At 45.6% G+C, this 22,855-nt stretch overlaps 1 protein-coding gene across 1 annotated transcript in view; it reads left to right on the plus strand.

The window, feature by feature from the left end:
• PRPF19 (pre-mRNA processing factor 19) overlaps positions 1–22,609 on the plus strand; it is a 30,466-nt gene extending 7,857 nt beyond the window's left edge. The window contains exons 3-16 of the mRNA XM_085881130.1: positions 9,602–9,678; positions 9,886–10,027; positions 10,308–10,378; positions 11,393–11,455; positions 11,556–11,597; positions 11,698–11,772; positions 11,890–11,965; positions 12,108–12,217; positions 12,355–12,513; positions 15,214–15,283; positions 15,395–15,480; positions 18,732–18,902; positions 21,950–22,055; positions 22,167–22,609. Of these exons, the coding sequence (XP_085737256.1) occupies positions 9,602–9,678; positions 9,886–10,027; positions 10,308–10,378; positions 11,393–11,455; positions 11,556–11,597; positions 11,698–11,772; positions 11,890–11,965; positions 12,108–12,217; positions 12,355–12,513; positions 15,214–15,283; positions 15,395–15,480; positions 18,732–18,902; positions 21,950–22,055; positions 22,167–22,264 (1,346 nt within the window). The 3' untranslated portion in view covers positions 22,265–22,609. The remainder of the gene's footprint in view (positions 1–9,601; positions 9,679–9,885; positions 10,028–10,307; positions 10,379–11,392; positions 11,456–11,555; positions 11,598–11,697; positions 11,773–11,889; positions 11,966–12,107; positions 12,218–12,354; positions 12,514–15,213; positions 15,284–15,394; positions 15,481–18,731; positions 18,903–21,949; positions 22,056–22,166) is intronic.
• Positions 22,610–22,855: the final 246 nt, after the last annotated feature.

Consider the following 22,855-nt stretch of genomic DNA (forward strand, 5'->3'; position numbering starts at 1 on the left):
CTCTCTCTCTCTCTCTCTCTCTCTCTCTCTCTCTCTCTCTCTCTCTCTCTCTCTCTCTCTCTCTCTCTCTCTCTCTCCTCTCTCTCTCTCTCTCTCTCTCTCTCTCTCTCTCTCTCTCTCTCTCTCTCTCTCTCTCTCTCTCTCTCTCTCTCTCTCTCTCTCTCTCTCTCTCTCTCTCTCTCTCTCTCTCTCTCTCTCTCTCTCTCTCTCTCTCCTCCCTCTCTCTCTCTCTCTCTCTCTCTCTCTCTCTCTCTCTCTCTCTCTCTCTCTCTCTCTCTCTCTCTCTCTCTCTCTCTCTCTCTCTCTCTCTCTCTCTCTCTCCTCCCCTCTCTCTCTCTCTCTCTCTCTCTCTCTCTCTCTCTCTCTCTCTCCTCTCTCCCCCTCTCTCTCTCCCTCTGAACAAAGCTACCAGTGCACTGGTGCTCATTTCAACAACCTCAGAAGGATGACAGGCTGAATCAACCCCAGCTTGTGTTAATTCAGCAGCCGAGAGTGCTCAAACTCAGGACACTGGGATCCCAAGCCAGGCCATAACCGCTAAGTCAACACCAGGCGTATAATGTAAAAGGATGTGGAGATGATATGCGAAAAAGTATTGTTGTGGACCCGGGGTCGGGGGTGAAGACCACGAGGGGTGAACTCCCTCAGGTTCTCACCAGACGCACCAGGTATTTAGAGGGTGAGGATGAGCACCCTCTAAATACCTGGTGCGGTCAGCTGCGGCCCAGTACCCCTGAGGGGTAGTTGGAAAGATACTGGTGTCTTCGGTGTGGGAGTGTGGAGGTGTGATGTATGCGACGTGAGGGGTGCGGTGTCGTGCCAGAGGAAAATTGGATTGCGAGTCAGTAACGTTCTTTGTTCATCCACAGAAGATGAGAGATACAGAGAATGAATGAATAGATGCGTGAGAAGGAAGATCCCTAACCTAGCCATGTAAAGGTCTGTATGCGTAGTGTGTGCCTCCGTGGGACGCTGCGCCATATCATGAGGTGGGAACGCTCAGGCAGATTATCTCCAGCCTGATTATTCGCTGGGGCTCGTGGCAACGTGTGCTCCGCGCTGGTCCGCTGTCCGTGGCTGGCGGTGAGTCCGTCTGGCTTCGCGGGGGTGGCGGGATGTCGACAGCATGGCTGGGAGTCTCAAAGGACGGCAGTCGTACGCGGATGACGCTCTCGAAGAAGAAGCTCTTTTTATGGCTCTACGTTCCCCCCTTTTATATGCCCCAGGTGAAGGGTGGGGCAAGGACCGGAAAGCGACACGCTGTGGCCCAAATCCTGCTCCTCCATTGGGCCATAGTGGTCCTAGCCATGCCCCGCCAGGCTCCAGGACCGGAAACCGGCTCAGATGCCTACCAGCTTCGGCACTGCTCAGAACTCCTGACTTAACATGGGGAGCATGCTCGCCGAGCCGGCACCCTGGCCCTGAACATGCACCGAGTGTAGTCTGCATGTCGGATGGTAGCGGACTTTCTCCACCATCCACAGGTTCCTTCACGAGCCAAAATGCACACCCGGGACCCGAACCAATCTCCCGTAGCTCCCTTCCCACGGCGAATCCTCGTTGCTTTCGGTATTGCCGTGGTCTGACGACTGGATGAGGGCTGTAACAATTCTGGACACTCACCCAGGACGTTCCCGGTGAGATGGAGTGGAGCTATTAGCGTCTGTTGTGTGGTCGAGCATCACACGGCGCCAAGGACGATGGCCGACGCCGCGCGGTGCTCCTCAAAATAGAGTGGTGAATTGTCACGATGCAGAGGTACGATGGGGTGCAGGAATATTTTTCCTGTGTGCGGGAGGCGTTTGTGGTCAAAGTGGTGAGATTTGGTGTGCGAGGTGTGGAGTAAGGTGAGGTGCCGGTTGGGAGTTGGCACACAGATTTGAATGAAATAATGGCGCGCAAATTCCCATGTGTGGGTTCTCTTGTGTGCAATGAGGATGATATGAGCCACGGGAGGCATCGCGGTGTGCTTATTAAACAATTGTCTATTTAATGGAATGTGTGCTTGCAAGCTTGTGTACTATAGCTAAAAAGAAAGGGTTAGAGAAGGGGTTAGAGGATGAATCAAGGAGATATTTATTCGACCTAACTACGAGACCTACACAACGCAATTTGTCCCGCTAACCCACTAGACATGAGGGGATGACCAACGACACGAATACTAATGAAACTAGAAGAGCACTCAGTAGAGCGCATACCTCTACCACGCAGTGCCTGATCCACGAGAACATTTTGGGCTCAACACATTTTTGAAATATCATGCTATGTATAATTTTTGGCGCTATCTCTCAATGGTGAAGAAGCACTTAAAAAAATTAAATAACTCATATCTAGATCCAGATTCAAATCTTCACCAAAACCGAATCAATTCGTCCTTGCCACACACCCAAAGTGTCCACCAAGTTTCGTCTAAATCCATCCACAACTTTGAGAAATTGTGCTATTAATCGTTTTTGGCCCGATTTCTCAATGGTGAAGGAATCACTTGAAAAATTCTCGTAGTCTGATCCAGATCCAGATCTTCACCAAAATCGAATCGATTTGGCGTGGTCGCACACCCAACCTGTCTGCTAAGTTTCATCCGAATCCGTCCACAACTTTTTGAGATACTGTGCTATATATCGTTTTTGGCCCTATCTCTCAATTGTGAAGAATCACTTTAAAATTTCTAGGCGTCAGATCTGGATCCGGATCTTCACCAAAATCTAATCAGTTCGTCCTTGTCACACACCAAACGTGTCTACAAAATTTCATCCGGATCTGTCCACAACCTTTTGAGATATCCTGTACACAAACAAACAAACAGACAAAGGGGTGAACACATAACCTCCTTCACCTTCTGTGGCGGAGGTAATAACTGCCTGGGGATCACTGTATGTTGGGTGCCATTGCCTTCGAGGCATGCGGTTTTGCAGAACCACAACAGTATGTAAACAAGGTAGGGATAGTCACAATGTATTATCCTGTGAAACCATTCCTACATTTTCCTTTCAAGAACGGTTCTGCCTGAAAATGACACAAGGTGTGCGTGTGTACCCATGCACGCTTTCCCCTAATTAATATACGTACTCGCACTCCAATACTATGAAATTAAAAGTTTGATCGTAGTACGGGTTCATTAATCGTAATTTTTCATTCATAGTTTGATAGAAGTACCGTTTTTACAGCCATTTTTCCCTGCTGTGCAGGGGTTTGGCTTTTTGTGAGGCAATGTTTTATGGCCGGATGCCCTTCCTGACGCCAACCCTGGTCGCCTCTTACGACACACAGGGATATGGTACACCTATTCTAACCGGGGCATACACCAGGACCAGTACACTGGCACTCATTTCGCCGACCTCGGAAGGATGACAGGCTGAGTCAACCCCCTGGTGTTAATTCAGCAGCCAACGGGGCTTGAACTCAGGACACTGGGATCCCAAGCCGCCACCCTAACCACTAAGCCAACACCAGGCTTAGTTTGATAGAAGTACGTATATAATTAATCGACGCTCACTTGGATCGACTAAGGTTCACCCTGTTTTTCGGTTTTCTATATACAGGATATGTATATATGTATGTGTGTGTGTTTATGTATGTATGTATGTGTACATATATACATGCATACATACTGTTGCGGGGTTGGGTGAGAAGACCACTAGGTGGGGGAAAGCTACGTCGATTCCCACCAGACTCCCCGGAATTGTCGGCCGTCGCTCACGGATAATTCCGTGACGCGGTGGGTCGATTAACCGACCGTGGGCGCTAGTAACTCAACCGCGTGACCAAGGGTCCTCCCGCCTATGGGTGAATCGGGTTACCTAATTAACCACGCGGTTTAACCACAGGGGAACCATGCCCTCGGTACGCCTTGTCCGAACCGGATCATTACCGGATCGGATCTCCTTTCCAGATCGGATGCAGCCGAGCGGCACTGCCAAGGACGTACCAGCGAGAAGGAACGGACCGTTGGGAATAAAGACCCGGCTAAACCTGGATTCGAGCCATCCTGGACCAATGAGGGAAAAGACAATGGCAAGCTGGGAACATTTCTACAACAATTATTTATTTACAATAAGCGAGGAAAAGCATGTGGCACAACAAAGGTTTATTGGGTGTGTAATGCAAGGAAAGATGAGAGAGGTGTGGGGTGTGGCAATTTTACAAGCAACTTACAAGGCAGACAGTGCAGACTTGACATGAGATTAATAAAGCAACAATCGCAACAATAAAAGATCTTATACAGGCTTACTTAACGGACAGGCGCCAACACTCTCAGACACACACTCAGACAAAGTAAACCCAATTGTGAAAGGGACTTTTGCAGCCAAGGAGGGAGGGAGTTGAGGTGACAGTTTCTCGGTACCTGAGCATTCCGGGGAAGGGAGTGCTCCGTGGTGTGGCACCCGGCAATGGTTGAGTTGTTCGGCCACAACCGTACGTGTGGAGATCGTGTCTGCAGGAGGGGCTCGAGTGGATAAGAGCGGAGTCCAAAGGGGGGGCGAGAGATGAGCAGCGGGCAGGACCAGGCAAGAGGCCTTTCGTCGAGGTGGTGAGGTCGGAGATAAGGAACAGAAAGCGGGGCCAGACAGGAGGCTTGGCCGAGAAGCAAAGGGCGGTTCGACGTCGTGTCGGCGGAGACATGTAGCAGGAACACTCACTCACAACGACTACAAACCCCTTTCAATCCCATCACTCTTCAATTCTCCTCCAATTCTCATCTGCAATTCTCCTTCCAACTACCTTCGCAACCACTTCAACCAACCAACTTCGACCACTCTCTGAGGATTGCTCCGTACTTTATAGAGCCCGGAGTTCGGGGAGGAGCCATTTCGAAACCGATGTCATCGTCCGATCCGAGCATCCCGATTCGACCGGCCCTTTACGTGGTCCGCCCACACCGCGCATGTCTGTCCTTTGGCAGGTGGATGGTGGTACAGCTACAGCGTTTGTCCAGCCGAATGTTGGGGTTTTGACTCAGAAAGCGAGAGTCTGGGTAGACAGTGGTACGCTGTGGCCAGCGAAACGAGGGTAGCAAGCGAGATCATAGCACCGTGGATTGTAAAAGGGAATAAAGTAAAAGGGGAAAAATGATTTATTAATCCTAACCAATAGCCCAACGCAACGCACCCCCTTGCTTTCCCACTAAACAAAAGGTAGGGCCCTAACTACACGTATATTAATGGAATAACTGACTCAGGACAACTATCTGTTGTATGCATGCGGTTCCGAGAACCGCAACAATACATACATACATAATTATCATACGTCTGGCAATAATGGTTGTTAGATTGTGCGTAATATTCCACCATTACCTACACCTGTGTTTAAATGTGTTTTTCTGTTGTCGCTACTTCGGTGTGATTGGCCTTCAAGGAATTGTCACCATGGTCCCACCCACCCCTTGTTTTCCTTCATATTCCTTTGTGTAGTTAAGCAGTTTTGTCTAGTTTTTCATGAATTCCTTTCAAGTTATGAAAATTTTGAATCATCATGAACCTTCCTTCTATAAAATGTGGTACATTCATGTTTAAACCAAATTCTTCGTTTAAACCAATTTTGATATTGGCTGTCTGAAAAGAAGAACAACAAAAATAATTACCTACAAATGGGCTATTTTGTTTCGGTCAGTTGTTCAACTCATCGATGTTGTCCAAAGTTGATTGAGAGTTATCGGATGTGAAATCCTCCACAGATGACTCGTCGGTAATTCATAGATTTATAAGTTTTTATCTTGGTAGGTTTTTTTTTTTTAGGATTTGTGTTGTACTAAACCTTTGGTGTCCGTGCCATCCCTTCATCGGAAGTCGAGTAACTTCATGATGCATCAAGCAACGTAAACGATGTCCTCCACAGCATTATTACCTCCACCACCGAAGGTTGAGGGAGGTTACGTTTTCACCCCTGTTTGTTTGTTACTTGCAAAATCAAAGATTGTCATGAAAAAAAATCAAAGATTTTGCAAATATATTGGTTAGTCTAATTTGTTATTCTGTTTGTTTGGTTGTTTGTTTGTTTGTCAATCGCCTACAGGTCACAATTCTAAACCAATCATCATGAAACTTTACCAAGTTGTAGAGGTAGTCAGCTGAGAATCCCATTGATTTTGAGGTCAAAGGTCAATCTTAAGTCAATTTTCTAAAATCGTCATTTTTCATCCGATTGACTTGAAATTTGAACACGTTTTACATATTGCGTCACCGAATTGGGAAATCAACTATTTGAGGTCAAACGGTCAAAGGTCAACTCATGGTCAAACTTCTAAGATCAATTTTCAACTGAAAAATCGTCACTTTACATCCTATTGACCTGAAAATTAAACAGCAATTGCATAGTACATCACTGAATTAGGAAATCAACAATTTGAGGTCAAAAGGTCAAAGTTCTAAAAACCAAAACTTAAGGTCAAACTTCTAAAATCAATTTCCAACTGAAAAATCGTCACTTTACATCCTATTAACTTTAATATTCAACAGCAGTTGCACAATTGGGAAACCAACCATTTTTGAGGTCAAAAGATCAACTCAAGGTCAAACTTCTAGAATCATCAATTTCAATCTGAAAAATAATCAATTTTCATCCAATTGACCTGAGCTTAAGATTGTCAATTTTAATCTCAATGAAATGGACAATTTGATGTAGCCATGGCAACCTTTGGAGAGGGAGAGGATTTTGCAAGTATCGTGCTCTGCACAACGTCTTTTTCTTTGTTTGTGTGCAGGATATCTCAAAAAGTTGTGGACGGATCCGGATGAAATTGTGTGGGCAGGTTGGGTGTGTGACACGGACGAACTGATTAGATTTTGGTGAAGATTCGGATCTGAATGCTAGAATTTTCAAGTGATTCTCCACAATTGAGAGAAGGGGCTAAAAACGATGTATCGCATGATATCTCAAAACGTTGTGGATGGATTCAGACAAAACTTGGTGGACAGGTTGTGTGTGTGACTCGGACGAATTGATTCAATTTTGGTGAAGACCTGGATGCAGATACTTGTGTTTTTAAAGTGGTTCTTCACCATTGAGCTATAGGGCCAAAAATGATCTCAAGGAAAAGCATGATATATCAAAAATTTATTGGGGGTGATATGTTCGAATGGATCAGGCAATTGCCTGGCAGATGTATGCCCTCGACCAAGTACCCTTTTAGTTTTGAGATATTAACTATTATGATATTGTTGTGAGCCAGGGGTCGGTGGCGAGAACGACTGCGAGGTGGGGAAGTTTACGCCGTCTCCCACCAGACTCCCTGGAATTTATAAGCCATCGCTCCGGATAACTCCAAAGCCGGCGGGTCGATTAATCGACTGTGAAACGCCGATATATCAACCGCATGGCGTAGGGTTATTTGTCTAGAGCCAAAGTACCTAAGTATCCATGCAATCTCGTCTACCAGGGATCCATGCCCTCGGAACGTCTGTCCGAACTGGATCACTCTTCCAGCTACGGTGGAGTATCAACTTCCACCTACCAACTCCAGCTCGGATGCAGTCGAGTGGGCCTGCCCAGGACGTTCCGGCTCGGATTAACGGATTATCGGGGATGAAACCCCGTCTAAACTCAGATACGAACCATGCTGGACCTATGTAAGAAGGGACAGAAACGGACTGGGAACATTTTTAATAATTTATTTACAGTAAATAAAAGACAAGCGAATATTCAATGCAAATATTTACAATGGGCAAAAACACTTATGCAGTTCTACTTACAAGACGGGCCCAACACACTCAGACACACACACAAATGAAAAGAAAACCCAAGGTGCTTTATTCGACCCTCCAGCCGATGAGTGAGACGAGCTGGGGGTCAGAGTTCGGCTTGTACCTGGTCGTCGGAGGGAAGGCGTGCTCCGCGATGCGGCACCTGACAAAGGTCGTTGGTCCAATCCCCAGTCGCACGTAGGGGACTCGAGGCTCGTGGCGGAGTTCGGGTGGTGAATAATTGGGGTCCTTGGAGGGGGGTCAAGGTCGCTCTGTCCTTCCTTGTAGAGGGCCAGCAAAAGCCCCTCCTTCGTAACAGCAACGTAAACCTCCTGTGACCACTCCTCGTAATCGCCCCTCGTAACCACCCCTTCGTAACAGCAAAAACCCTTTGCCCACAGAACTCCTCTTGCACTGAACTCTCCACTGAGGATGGCGTTGGTAATTTTATGGATCTTCCTCAGCGGGAGGGCCTTGGTGAAACTGACGTCACTGTTTTCCCTGATTCGACGGGGCTTCCATGGGTCCGCCCTTTCTGGGTGGGGTTTCAGCCATGCCGGGGAAAACCCCGCCCCCCCCCCCCCCCACTCCACGCGTGCCCATACTCGTCAAAAAGAAGGTACAAAGTTTGTGGAAGCCGAGAAGGAACTGCCAGAGATTCTGCCTCGGACAGCGAGTCGCCGGTTAGGCGAGTGAAGCGCTTGTTCAGTGGTGTTGTCAGTTTGTTTGATGGTTTGTTGGATGGTTGGATTTAATAACCTAACTAAAAGAAATCGTAACGCACGTTTTTGATCCTCCCACGAGACAAAAGGAAGGGGAATCTGACCACACACATACTTAACGGAATAACTGACTTTTGTGACCTGAATGTTGAGTGCTCATGGTTTCCAGATCCGTAACAATATTTACAATGGATGGAATCAAGAGAATGTTGATTTGAAGTGTGCTTACTGTCATCAGCAAGGAGAAGCTGCCGTGTCAGCTTTCAACCCTCCGTCTGAACAAAAGAGTGGTTTCACTCCGACAGGGTTAACGGTGAAATGTCAGCTTCTCCTTGCTTCCCACGGCAGTTAGCATACCTCATTCAACATTCTGTTGATTCAATCCATCAGTATACCTGTTCCTTGACAGATCGACACGAGCATGACCAGTTATTCATTCTAACATGATATCTGATTTCACTTTTGAGCCAAACATTGCAAGTCAAGCGGTGGTGTTCTTTGTCATGAATTATCGATAATATAATTTATTGATGACAGACTGCCTTTTCAAATCCCTGTGCTCTCCGCTATCCCAAATGAAAGGAGCATAAATTTTAACAAATTTAATTTCCCTCAAATATCAAACCTTTCAAATTATTATTTCAATATTCAATCAGGTTTCATGCCATTGGGGCTGTTTTCTTTGTCATTTATAGTTCTGTTCTGTTCTTGCGGCAACTTGCCTGCTGGGTAGCTATTATTTCTTGGAAGCGTGGCTGAGTTGCTGATGCTGTGCCCCTCTACCAGTGCACTGATACTCATTTCGCCGACCTCGGAAGATGACAGGCTGAGTCAACCCCACCTGGTGTTAATTCAGCAGCCAACACGGCTCGAACTCAGGACCCTCAGATCCTAAGCCAGCCACCCTAACCACAAAGCCAACACCAGGCTATATTTAAAGTTAATAGTCCTTTATTTATTTATTTATTTATTTATTTGTGTTTGCATGAACTTGTATAATTTTGCTATCTGTCCACTTTTTTTTATCAACTCAGCCTACCTCGTTCAAATCCACTTGAGTGCTGAACTGTTGAGAGTTAACAGCTTTCCTTTTCTTTTGCCAAGGAAATTTAAGCTTTATAATGAAATGTATAAGTTGCTGTTCTACACTCATTGCATTCATTGGGGTTTGAACTTTTTAAACAATTTTTATTTTGCCAGCTCCGCACCCAGTGAAACCCAAGCCTCCATCTGCCACCAGTATTCCTGCCATATTGAAATCTCTACAGGACGAATGGGTGAGTTAGCGTTGACCTCTTCGTCTTGCTTTAATTGAATTGATAGTGCTCTGTCCCTAACTGGTTGTTTGCCTCCCACTATCCCATCCCCATCTGCTCTTTTGTCACTTTGTGATTCTTTCCTTTTGCATCACCTCGTCACTTTGGGCTTTCAACATTTTTTGCCATTTTGCTACTATCATTCATAATCTGTTGGCGCTACTCCAGGACGCTGTGATGCTGCAAAGCTTCACACTAAGGCAGCAGTTGCAGACAACCCGACAGGAGCTATCACATGCCCTTTACCAACACGATGCTGCATGTCGTGTTATTGCCCGCCTCACCAAGGAGGTCACTGCTGCAAGAGAGGGTAACCGGTTTCCTCACTTGATCTTCTGTCCCAAACTTACAGTTCTCACTACCCAGTTCATAGCATGCCTAGTGCGATTATTATTCACCTGACACTGTTCCCTCTTCTCCTTGCCCTACTTGAATCATCTGATCGATCAATGTTTTCATTTGGTTGGAAATAATTTCTCAATAGATCAAGAAGTGTCAGTAAACTTAATCAAAGTCCAGAAGAGGATAGATAACTCTCTCTTTGTGCTCTTAATCGACTGTCCATTTCCATATTTCCATTTCCTCCACAGCCTTGGCCACGTTGAAGCCCCAAGCAGGCCTCCCTGCTCCACAATCAGCTCCCCCATCACAGCCGGTGATGGTATGCCCTGTGCAGCTTTGTTGCAATTCCAAGATCCAACACATTTGTTTTGACCTTTTGAACTTTCAAGCAGAAATTCGCACAGAAGAAGACTGTGAACTCATCTTCATTACCTGCACACATTTCCACAACCAAAAGCATACATCGAGTTTTTCACTTTCCCAGTCTTTATACATACCTGCTTCAGATGAAAGCGTGCCCAGTGGTCTGTTTCAAAAGATTTAGGTTCCACGATTACGAAATCTGGTCGGTTTCAAAAGATTTTCCAGCTCAACCCTCACGTTTTTGAACGATTCTATATGGTAGCTTGGCAGTAAAATGTAATGGGCTGGCCAGATTGCTTCGAGGTACGCACACGTGCATTTAAGCTGTCTAGCCTGGGTTTGAATCCCGACCCAGCTATAAACTAATCTCGGTGTTTCACAGGCACGGTGATTAATCGTCTGCGTCGTCCCTCGGATAGACTTTAAACGTACGTCCTGTCTACCCGCATTAGTTTGTGGACGTTAAAGATCCCTTGGTGTCCTTCGCGAAGAGTAGGTGAACTATCACCGGCATCCTGAACAAATTCCTGCTGTATCCAGCAGAGGGCATAGCATCAGCGGCACAGCTGCACCCTCAGCTAATGATGCTACCCCGCAGCCTTGTGTTGCCTCTAAATGAAGAAGTAACATGTAATTGTCATGTGTTTTGTTAAAGATCTATTAAAAAAAAAAGAAAAGTTTTTAAAGATCTGTAACTAAATAAAATAAATTATTGCGCAGTATGAAACTGTACACCCCCCCCCCCCATCACATATTGGTGTTTAAAAATGGAATTGCATTGTTTCTGAGCTCATCGTTTTAAATCCTGTGGATGCATTTGAACTCTGCATTCACTAAAATTCCACCTGTTTGTAAAACCTGCGCTATGTTGCAATTCGCACAACTTCGTTTTCGCCTTGCCCGCATTGGTTGTATAAAATCGTCATTTTGTTTGTCTGAATAAACTCCATCCCTTGTTCCACAACCCAAGGGAGGGACAGAACCAATGGAGATTGGAGAAGCTTTTGGTATGACTCCTGAAATAATACAGAAGGTAAAGTCTTTGTTTTGGGTGTTTGGCTTTGGTTATGATGAAGGAAGCTTTATTGATCGGAAGTGATGGATTCATTTCGAAACTTCCTATTTCTTGACAGCTCCAAGACAAGGCGACTGTGCTTACGACAGAGCGCAAGAAGGTGAGAACATGTTTCAGTCGAAACCCATTTTTCCACAACGTTTCTGATCGACCACATCTGCCCAGACTTGATTAATTTACCTTGATATTCTAACCCTTAGCGTGGGAAATCGGTTCCAGAAAACCTCATCAGAGCCGACGATCTGTCCAAGTACCGACCTATCGCTTCACATGTGGTACAGCAACACTTTTAGCTATTGCTATCGTTGCACTGCTGTAATGTTCTGCACTTTAACACTTTTACAAGTGTGCAGTTGTTTGTCAAGTGAAAATCTTTTGCCGTTTTCCGTCAGGGCTTGCACAGTGCTAGCGTGCCCGGAATCCTCGCATTGGACCTTTGTCCCAGCAACCAAAACCGTATTCTCACAGGTACTCCTTAAGGTAGTGCGTAGACGGAGGAAATTGATGGTTTAGCTCGATAAGGGTTTTGGGTGGGAAGGGAAGTTCTTGAAGGAGATGACTAATCCAAGGTTGACTGACTGTATTTGTGATCCTGGTTTTGTGTGGTTAGGTGGTGCAGATAAGAATGTGGTAGTGTTTGACAAGAGCTCTGAGCAGATTGTTGCCACTTTGAAAGGTCACAGCAAAAAGGTCACAAGTGTGGTCTTCCATCCAACCCAGGTAAATGGTATCTTCGTTTTTACACTTTTACTCCTCCCATAAACTGATGTTTTATTTAAATCTCCTCCACTCCCTCCTTTACCTCCTTTTCTGCCTTCACTCACCACATGATTGCGTTTTGTGCACATGTCTCCCAGGACCTCGTGCTCAGTGCTTCTCCAGATTGCTCCATCCGTGTGTGGACTCTTGCTGGTGGTGGTTCCAACCTGCAAATCCTGCGTGCCCATGATGCTCCAGTCACTGGAATTAGTTTGCATGCTACAGGGGATTTTTTGCTGTCTTCTTCAGAAGATCAGGTTGCCATTATGTGAATTCTTAATGATATATATATATATTTTTTTTTTTTTGCATACGTTTTCAAGGCTCGTATGAGAGCTAACACAAAATGCACAGCAAGGGGGGCATGAGACAAGAGGGCGTGGGAAGGACAAAACAGTGGGGAACAGAGACATTAGGAGATCTGTGGAAGGGAGATGGATGGGGTGGGGTACATGGGGTACACAGGATGGACACTACAGGGACTTTCAGGAAGGAAAGTAAGGAATTTGAAGGAGGTGGGTTTGGGGTGGATTAACGGGGGTAGAAAAGATCGAGGATTTGGATGGGGGACGATAGGTGCTAGTGAACAGCTGTTTTGAAGGCCTGGAGGGAAGAATGGGATTGAACAGAGTGAGGGAGTTTATTCAAAAGGTTGGGAAAAAGAGAAATGAAAGAGTGAAGGTGAGCAGTGATTCGTGATTTTGGTAGTTGTACCAGAAGGAGGTCGTTGGCGGACCTTGAGCGCCCTGCGGAAATATGGTCGGGACAAATCGCAGACACAGCAAGGGGGGGGCGAGACCGGAGAGGAGACTGTAGAAGACAGAAAGACCACCGGCCTGCCTGCGGTGAGAGAGTGAGAGGCCCAAAGACTCAGCCTCGTCGTGGGATCTCCGAAATGCCTTGGTTTCCACAGCGTGTAGGCAAGAGCACCAGCCCAGAGGGGAGAGCAGTACTCCATCAAGCTGCAGACGAAAGCTTTGGAAGTGGTCAGGAGCTCAGGTGGGCCGTGGAAGGACTTTTCATGACGGAGGATTCCCAGTCGGCGACTGGCTTTGGAGGCCAGGTTTGAAATGTGGCTTTCCCAGGAAAGATCATGACAGATAGTGAGACCCAGAAGCTTGAAAGAAAGGACTTCTTCCAGAGGATTGTTGAGAAAGTAGATGTGGGGGTTTTCCAAACAGTCCTTTCGGAGAGACATAGAGAGTGTGGGATTTGTCAGGATTGAAAGGCATGTTCCACGTGTTGGACCAGTTTGTGATTTTATCCAGATCTGCAGAGAGTGAAGAAGCTGCTGCTTGCCGGTTTGAGGGATGACCGATGGTACCGCAGAGGGTGGAGTCATCAGCAAAGAGATAAAGAGGATTTTCCAGAGAGTCTGAGAGATCATTTATGAAAACCAGAAAAAAGAACAGGGCCCAGAACGCTGCCTTCAGGAACTCCAGCCTGGACAGGAAGAGGGGATGAAAGAACTCCATTTAGGGCCACACGTTGACTGCGACATGATAGGAAGTCTGCGAGCCATGAGTGGAGATGGCCTTGGATACCATCGGAAGAGAGTTTGGTGAGCAGGGCAGGGTGCCAGACTGTGTCAAAAGCAGGTGATGTGCTTTACCATTACCATGTGTGTTTTCCATGTGTTTTCATTTATTTAAAAGAAATGATCTAATAAATTTGTCAACAATGCTTTTAACATTTGCAAAATCACATATTAAACTAGAAGGGCACTCGGTGGAGCACACACCTTCGCCACGTAATGCCTAATCCATGAGAACGTATCGGACCCAATACATTTTCGAAATATCATGCTATATATCGTTTTGGCCCCATCTCTCAATGGTTATTCAAAAATCAAATAACTCTCGTATCCAGATCCGGATTCGGGTTTTCACCAAAATCGAATCGATTTGTCGTGGTCACACACCCAATGTGTCCATCAAGTTTCATCCGAATCCGTCCACAACTATTTGAGATGTCGTGTTATATATTAGTTTAGCCCTATCTCTCAATGGTGAAGAAACACTTAAATTCCAGTAGTCAGATCCAGATCTTCACCAAAATCAAATCAGTTCGTCCTTGTCACACACTCAACCTGCCTACCAAATTTCATCCGGATCCGTCAACTTTTTGAGATATCCTGCATACAAACAACAGACAAGCAAGAAAATGGCGTCGTGCAAAGCACGATACTGGCAAAACCCAACCCCCTCCAAATGTTGCCATGGATACATCAAATTGTCCATTTCATTACATTTCAAATTCACAATTCTAATCAAAGCTCAGGTCAATCGGATAAAAATTGACAATTTTAGAAGTTTGTCCTTGAGTTGACCTTTGACCTTTTTGACCTCAAAAACAGTTGGTTTCCCAATTCAGTGATGCAATATGCAAATCTTCAAATTTCAAGTAAATTGGATGAAAAATGAGGATTTTAGAAATGTGACCTCAAGATGACCTTTGACCTCAAAATCAGTTGGCTTCTCAGTTGAGACTACCTCTATAACTTGGTAAAAGTTCATGACAATCGGTTTAGAATTGTGACTTGTTGGCGATTAAACACAGACGGAATAACAAAATTGACTGACCATGATACTTGAAAAATCCTCGATTTTGCAAGTAACAAACAGGCAGACAGACAGAGAGGGGTGAAAACCTAACCTCCTTCACATTTGGTGGCGGAGGTAATAATGCAGCTAAGCAATACGTCACCGTATAAAATGCAATTGCCACCGAGCAAATGCAGTGAAATTATCTTCAGTTAATTGAAATGTTTTTCAGACAGCTACTCAGCAGAGCAATGACAAAATGGTGGTTACTGAATCACGATGATAATGCCAGTCGTCTGGCAACTTTTTGTCCAACAGATTTTTGTCATGATCATAATGTGGAGCATGTTAGGCTGTCTGTCCTTTGGTTGACCTCTATGACCCAACATCGTTTTACCACCCTTTCTTCCCAAGTACTGGGCCTTTTCCGATATCGAGACCGGACGTGTGCTGTGCAAGGTGACGGATGAAAGCGTGCCCAGTGGTGAGTAAAAGGATAAGCTCTTCGATTTCCTTCTCTCATTTTCATTCCTTGACACCCCCATTGATTATTGTCCTCTTGATTCCCTCCTCACCCCACCCCACTTACCCCCAGCTCTTACCTGTGCCCAGTTTCATCCTGATGGGTTGATCTTTGGTACTGGAACGGCTGACTCGCAGATCAAAATCTGGGATCTCAAGGTGTGTCTATTGCCATACTGTTACTCACATTGGTTTGATGTGATGTAAAAATTCATTATGCCAGGTGGAGAAAAGAAGAAGAAGAAATCAAGGCCATTTGGTATTTGTGCTCATTGCGTTGCAGTCCTATTCCAACTTTTTCTGCATCACACTTATTCTATTTTTATATTTATAAAAAGGAACACAAAATAAAGCAGTTGATAAAGCCAAGCATGTCACTGATTACACCTCAAAAAAGCAATAAACAATTTTCTTCTATGAAAAGAGAAACAGATACACAAATAGCTATTTTCACACACGTTCTTCAGAATGAGCAGATAGTTTGAATTTTTGTTTTTGATGAACAGAAATCTGCTGATGGACATTAGAATGCATTGACAGAAAATGTTGGTACAGTACTGTACTTGCCTACTTAACACAGCTATCTATATCTTTTGTTCTCTTCCTTCAGATGCTTGTTTTTCTCCATTATTTATGAAATGCCTGCCATTTCTAGTGGTCTGTTCTGCATGGTTACAGTTTTTGAATCATCAATATGTTAATATTGGACTGATAGGATAGCCTCGGCACTAGAGGTATGCATGCACACACTCCTCCAAACAATGTAGTCTGGGTTTGAATTCTGACCCAGCTAATACACTGGCATCCCCAGTGTTTCACAGGCAGGGTGATTCATCAGTGGGTGTGCCGTACCTCGGATGGACATAAAACCGGGCGTCCCATCTGCCGACATTAGATGGTGGACGTTAAAGATCCTGTGGCGTCTTCGTGAAGAGTAGACAAGCTTGCGTTGGCACCTTGAACAAGTTACAAATACTTGTCCTAACCAGCAGAGGGCTGTTTGCACAGCCATGCCCTCAGCCAATGGTGCTACCCCACAACCTTGCATTGCATACGAACGGAGAAGAATCCCAGTAATGACACTGCCCTCTTGTTGCAAATCACCGCCACTCTATAGCCTGGTGTTGGCTGAACGGTTATGATGACTGGCTTAATATGTTGGGATCTTGACTTTGAGCCCCCCCGTTTACCCATTGAAATAACACCAGGTGGTTGACTTATCCTGTCATCCTCCTGAGGTCAGCAAAATGAGTACCAGCTTACTGGTAACAGGGCCACTGCATCAGCGGCATAGCCGCGCTTCCAGAAAATGGTGCAACCAGCAGCCACGGGCTGCATACGAAACGACGACAACTGCGACTCCATTTAATTTACAGATTTTGTGACCAGAAAAAAAGCACTTTGTAATTGTCATATTGAAATTTCCCCAAACAAGTCCATGTCAGTTCATTTATCCCCAAAATTTCAGTTCTTGTCCTCTCAATCTCACTCTTTATTACATTTGACTATCCCTGATGCATTCACCTTACATTCCATATCCCAATTTTGGGAACGATTGAGAAGCTCAGTGTTCGACTTTCAGTTCTGGTGACCTCAGTGACTGCATTTCATTTGAGGTTTGATCCAGTCCCGTCATCACTGCCAGTGCTACTCATCAAACACTTTGCTCTTCCCCAGTCGCCATTTGGGTGTTTTCAAACCTGGAGGGGCGGCTCATCATCTGGCACCCTAGCTTTATCTCTTCGATTTCTGAAAATGATTGTTGAAATGAAAATGATTGTTGAAAAAAATGAAAATTCTTGGCACGTCCAGAAGTGGTTTGCCGTTACCTTCTTCCAGGCAGCGTCTACTACACGGGTGATCCTAGCCATTGTTCTCCATGAGATAATCCTCTGCCTAGCAACAAGGCCATGCAGCCATTACTGGCATTACGTGCCAGCTGTATGCATGGCCTTCCACCACCTACTCCCATTGCTTCACATAACCCTGATCAGGAGGCTAGAATGAGGTAGTACACCTTGAGGGTGGCCCATGGGTTAACGAATGCAAAGGCCACCGCCTTTAAGAAGAATTGCTACCTTTTCCCCGTTAAAGCCATAACCATTTGGTTTCAAAAACTGAACCGCAAGGTGGCGGTGCATTTGGATTCAGTTTCCTTCTCCCACATGAGCTGCCTACCAAGACTAATGAGCCTCATCTGCCTTTTGAGCCCAAGCAGCTGCTTTTAAGGTGCCAGCGATTCATCTTTCACCACTTCAAACTCGCTAGTGAAAAACAACCCCCTATAAGGAGGCCAGTACAAAGCTAGACCGTCAGAGGCTGTTTGAGACACAGCCATTGGATTATTTTATATACAGTACCTTGAGAGCTTATCCTCGATGTCACTTTGTGACAACAGTCCACATGATGCAAAACATTACACCACACAAACATCCATCAGGTTTAGTTCTCAGCATATGTGTTATTCAACAAATAATTCACAAACTCATCCACTGGAAGGGTGGGTAAACTGCTAGTAGATTATAAAATACTAGCAGAGTACCCATCCTACAGGCGATCTTGTTCCAAGCATGCAACACATTCTTCTGACGCCTACCTTTATTTGGGCGTTGTATAGACAAGTGACAGCTCTGCATACGCAAAAAAAAATATAACCTAGGTTACGTGCATGAGGAAAAAACATACCTTCTGCTTATTCAAAACACCTCACTGCACTAGAAAACTTGTGGATAGGAATATTGTGCTGTATATGGTGGAGACTTGTACTTCCCTCCCGCACCTGGATAGCTGCGCTACAGTTTCTGTTGGGCAAATTTTTACATCGAGGATCTGCATCCCCCCTCCCACTCCCTTCCAAGATCACCGGCAAAGATAAAAACACCCCTATGCATTAATTGGGGTCATGCTGATCCTCTGTAGAAAGTCCAGTTGGAATTGACCCAGAACTGTAGGAAGAGCGCGACACACACACACACACACACACACACACACACACACACACACACACACACACACACACACACACACACACACACACACACACACACACACACACCGATCCGTGAATTATAGTAAGAATACCAACGTCGGCCAACATTTTCACACGAACCATCGAAAATTCTTTGACTCATTCCAATTGCAAGTTTATTTGTTCTTTTTGTTTTTTCATTCATTTGGAATTAATTATTTAACTTCACATTTTTGGATTTACAATTCCCTTTGTCTTGCACTGCTTCCCTTAAATTTATATACCTGACCTCCTTCCAGTCCCATAGACTTTCCTTTGAATTGTTTGAGCTCTCATAGATGAGATCAATCAATATACAAGTGAAGCTTCTTCTTCGTTTTTTTTTCATCCTCTGTTTGCAACATGCATGGAAAATGTGATGTGATGTGATGTGTTATGCCAGGAACGCACCAATGTGGCAAACTTCCCAGGACACTCTGGTGCCGTGACCGCCGTTGCTTTCTCTGAAAATGGCTACTACCTGGCTACGGCAGCTGGAGACTCGGTCCTACGACTGTGGGATCTTCGCAAACTCAAGAACTTCAAATCTATCAGTCTGGATGAACGCTATGAGGTTGTTTTTGAGAATTAGTGCGATGAAGCTTAAATTTTAGTTTATTTTCAAGGTTTTTTTTTTCTCAAATTGTAATTTATTTTCTAACATCTGTGGGCTCCATTCTAACCGAACAGACATCTCACTCTCTCAATCAGTACACTCGTCAACATCTCAAATATGCCCTTTTTTTTTTCTTCTCGTCACACCCTCCCCCTCTTCCCAACTCCTCAAATCTTGTACCACCCCTGCCCGCTCCCTTCTTCACCATACCACGACCAAGTCTCATCCCTCCCCTCTCCCATCACCCTCCCACCCCTTGGCCATGCCTGCTCTCATTGTCTCCCCTCCCTCTCAAAGCTTCCCTCTCACCCCCCGTCTCAAAGCAACCTTCACATTCTTCCCCCTCCAAGCTTCCCTCTCACATTTCTCAAAAACACCCCTCCCCCACACCCTGATCCCTCAACTCTCCCCTCTCACCCTTCTCAGTCCAATCTTCCCCCTCACTCCCCCTTCTCAAAGTTGCCCCTCCCCTCACATCCACAAAGCTGCCTCCTTCCCTTACCCTCTCTCTTCCATCTCATCCCTCCACCTCCTCTAATCTTCAACTTCCCTCTGCCCTCTTTCTTATGACCTACCACCGAGCCTTTTCTCCTCCTCATCCGGCCCTCTCTCCTAGCTCTTCTGCAATCCCCCATTCTCTGACAACAACTCTCCCAACCTCCCCACCCCCTCCTCCCTCGTCCTACCCTCCCCGTCCCTCTTCCTTAACAGTGTGGACCTCAAACATCCAGGGCCTTTGCTCAAACCTGACAGATCTTTCCATACAAGTTTCCACTGACAAAGCAGACATAATTTGCCCGAGAGAAACCTTCCTTCAAGACTCCCTCCTCCGGTATGACAGACCTGAGCCTCGTCCTGGCGGCGGAGTTGCTATCTTCATGAAAGACTTTATTCCTCACTTTCTATGCACTGCCCTCACTCCCCTACACCCCCAGGAATACCTCTGGCTATGGCGTCCCCTCCATTCCCACCTCATGTTTATGTGTGTGTTGTACCGTCCACCAAACAGTGATGACACCATTTTCATCTCGCTCGCTGAAAACATGGACCAGCTTCTATCCTCATCCCGTCCATCATTGCTTCCAACATTAAATCCTTCCTCTTCGCCAACGGCCTGATTTCCGATAATCAATTTGGATTCTGACCAAGTCACTCAACCCTGGACTTGCTGCTCCTGCTTTCCCAACAATAGATGGAGGTCCTCAATGCTAGACCTGAGATCAGAGCCATCTCCCGAGACATATCGTCGACCGAGAATTAACAGGGTCTAAATACACTTTTTTAAAGTTTGAGAAAAATGAAATCAAAAATTCAAAGTGGAATTGCCGCTATCTCATAACATTTTATTTTCATATCGTGTGCTACATAACAGGTACATATAAAGGTTACATAAAATAATCTTACTTAGTTTCCTCTGTTGCCCTTCTACATGGACTTCTTCTAAATTTGAATGAAATGTCAGATAGACCCTGTTAATTCTCGGTCGACGATATCGCGTGCTTTCAATATGGTCTGGCACACCGCCCTGCTCACCAAACTCTCTTCCTTTGGTATGCAAGGCAATCTCCACTCATGGCTCGCAGACTTCCTTTCCTGTCGCAGTCAACTTTATGGAACTATCTCATCCCCTCTTCCTGTCCAGGCTGGAGTTCCTCAAGGCAGTGTTCTGGGCCCTGTTCTTTTCCTGGTTTTCATCAATGATCTCTGACTCTTTGGAAAATCCTCTTTATCTTTTTGCTGATGACTCCACCCTCTTCCACACTATGTGTCATCCCTCAGATGGGCAAGCAGCAGCCTCTTCATTCTCTGCAGATCTGGGTAAAATCACAAACTGGTCCAACACGTGGAATATGTCTTTCAACCCTGACAAATCTCACTCTCTCACGATGTCTCTCCGAAAGGACCATCTGGAACCCCCCCCCCCCATATACATTCTCAGCAATCCTCTTGAAGAAGTCCTTTCATTCAAGCTTTTGGGTCTCACTATCTGCCATAGTCTTTCCTGGGAAAGCCACATTTTCAAGCTGGCCTTCAAAGCCAGTCACAGACTGGGCATCCTCCATCGTGCAAAGTCCTTCCTTGGCACACCTGAGCTCCTGACCATGAACAAAGCTTTCATCTGCAGCCTGATGGGGTACTGCTCTCCCTTTTGGGCTGATGATCCCGCCTTTCACGTTCCTCGGCTTTCCGCTGTGGAAACCAAGGCATTTAGGATCATTGGAATCTCCCGTGATGAGGCTGAGTGTTTGGATCTCTCACTCTCACTGCAGGCAGGTCGGTGGTCTGTCTGTCTTCTACCGTCTCCTCTCTGGCATCGCCCCCCCCCCATTCCCCACTGCTCTGTCTGTCCTTCTCATATTTCCGCAATGTGCTCAAGGTCTGCCAGCAATCCCCTTCTTGTAAAACTACCAAAATCAAGAATCAATGCTCACCTTCATTCTTTCATTCTTCTTTTCCCCCACCTTTTGAACAGACTCCCACACTCTTCAATCCCACTCTTCCCTTCAGGTCTTCAAAACAACTGTTCACCACCATCTCTTATCTTCCCCCATCCAAAACCATGATCTTTTCTACCCCCGTTAATCCACCACAAACCCACCTCCTTTTAATTCCCTGCTTCTTTTCTTGAAAAGTCCCTGTTGTGTCAGGACCTGAACATCCCTGTTGTGTCCATCTTGTTTACCCTGTGTTCCCTGCCCCATCCCTCTCCCTTCCACAGATCTCCTAATGTCTCTGTTCCCTACTGTTTTGTGCTTCCCTCTTCCGCCCATCTTGCATGAGCCTCGACATTGTGTGTGTGTGTGTGTGTGTGTGTGTGTGTGTGTGTGTGTGTGTGTGTGTGTGTGTGTGTGTGTGTGTGTGTGTGTGTGTGTGTGTGTGTGTGTGTATATCTGCTGGTTCGTTTTGAAAGCTTCAAGGTGATTATGAACAAGCACAGCTTTATACTGATGTTATTGCCATCTCTGCACCCTCTTTCCCTGCATATTTCCCAACTCTGCTCACAGGTGCGCTCTGTGACATTTGACCAGAGTGGGACGTACCTGGCCGTGGCCGGAAGTGATGTCAGGGTCTATCTCTGCAAGCAGTGGCAGCAGCTACTGCAGTTTACCGGTAGGCGCTTGACATGTATAACTTTATCAGTGAGTTGAGTTTATTTTCGACTTACCCAAACTACTTTCTGCATGAGCTGTACTTCCTGAATGTTACCTTGTGTACCCATAGAACACAGTGGACTGGCTACAGGTGTGAGGTTTGGAGAGCATGCTTCTTTCCTCGCTTCCTCCAGTCTCGACCGCAGCCTGAAACTCTATGCCATGTGATCCTGTCGGATGTGATGTCGATTTCTAAACGTGTACGAAGTGTGGAAGGTCGTTGCAGATGTGCATGACTCCACCACAAGTAAACTCACCGAGCAGTGAATCATCAAGGCATGCCTACCTACAGATTAGATTTGTTATTTCCGGCGATGGGTATATTGTTATGAAATGCTTTTTCTTTTGTTCTTCTCCAAAATTATTAGCTCAGATCACAGTAGCTGTGTTTAAATGTCAAAAAGTCTCCTCTGGCATCAATTTTTCATGTTGATGCTCCCCAGATTCTTTTCCTAAATGTAATCATTTCAATGTGTCCATTTGCCATTTTACAAATAAAAGGTTCATTTCTGAGGTTTGAATTATTTGGGGATTAAATCCCTGGGTGTAGAGCTAATCAAACACGCTTCCTTATGATTATTTTCTTAACTCCCAGCTGCGACTGCTGATTGGATGATTGAGGAAAATTATAAGCTTCCATTTCAGTGTGCATTCTCTGGCCGAAAGTAATTGACTCATTCTCATCTCATCCTGTCATTCATTCATTAATTGCAATGGCCTTTTTTTATTTGGATAGGATTTTGAATTTGTTCATGGTGC

The sequence above is a fragment of the Eptatretus burgeri genome, chromosome 5 (assembly GCF_056783735.1).
Source record: "Eptatretus burgeri isolate ZD-2024b chromosome 5, Ebu_testis_v1, whole genome shotgun sequence".
Classification (NCBI taxonomy): domain Eukaryota; kingdom Metazoa; phylum Chordata; class Myxini; order Myxiniformes; family Myxinidae; genus Eptatretus; species Eptatretus burgeri.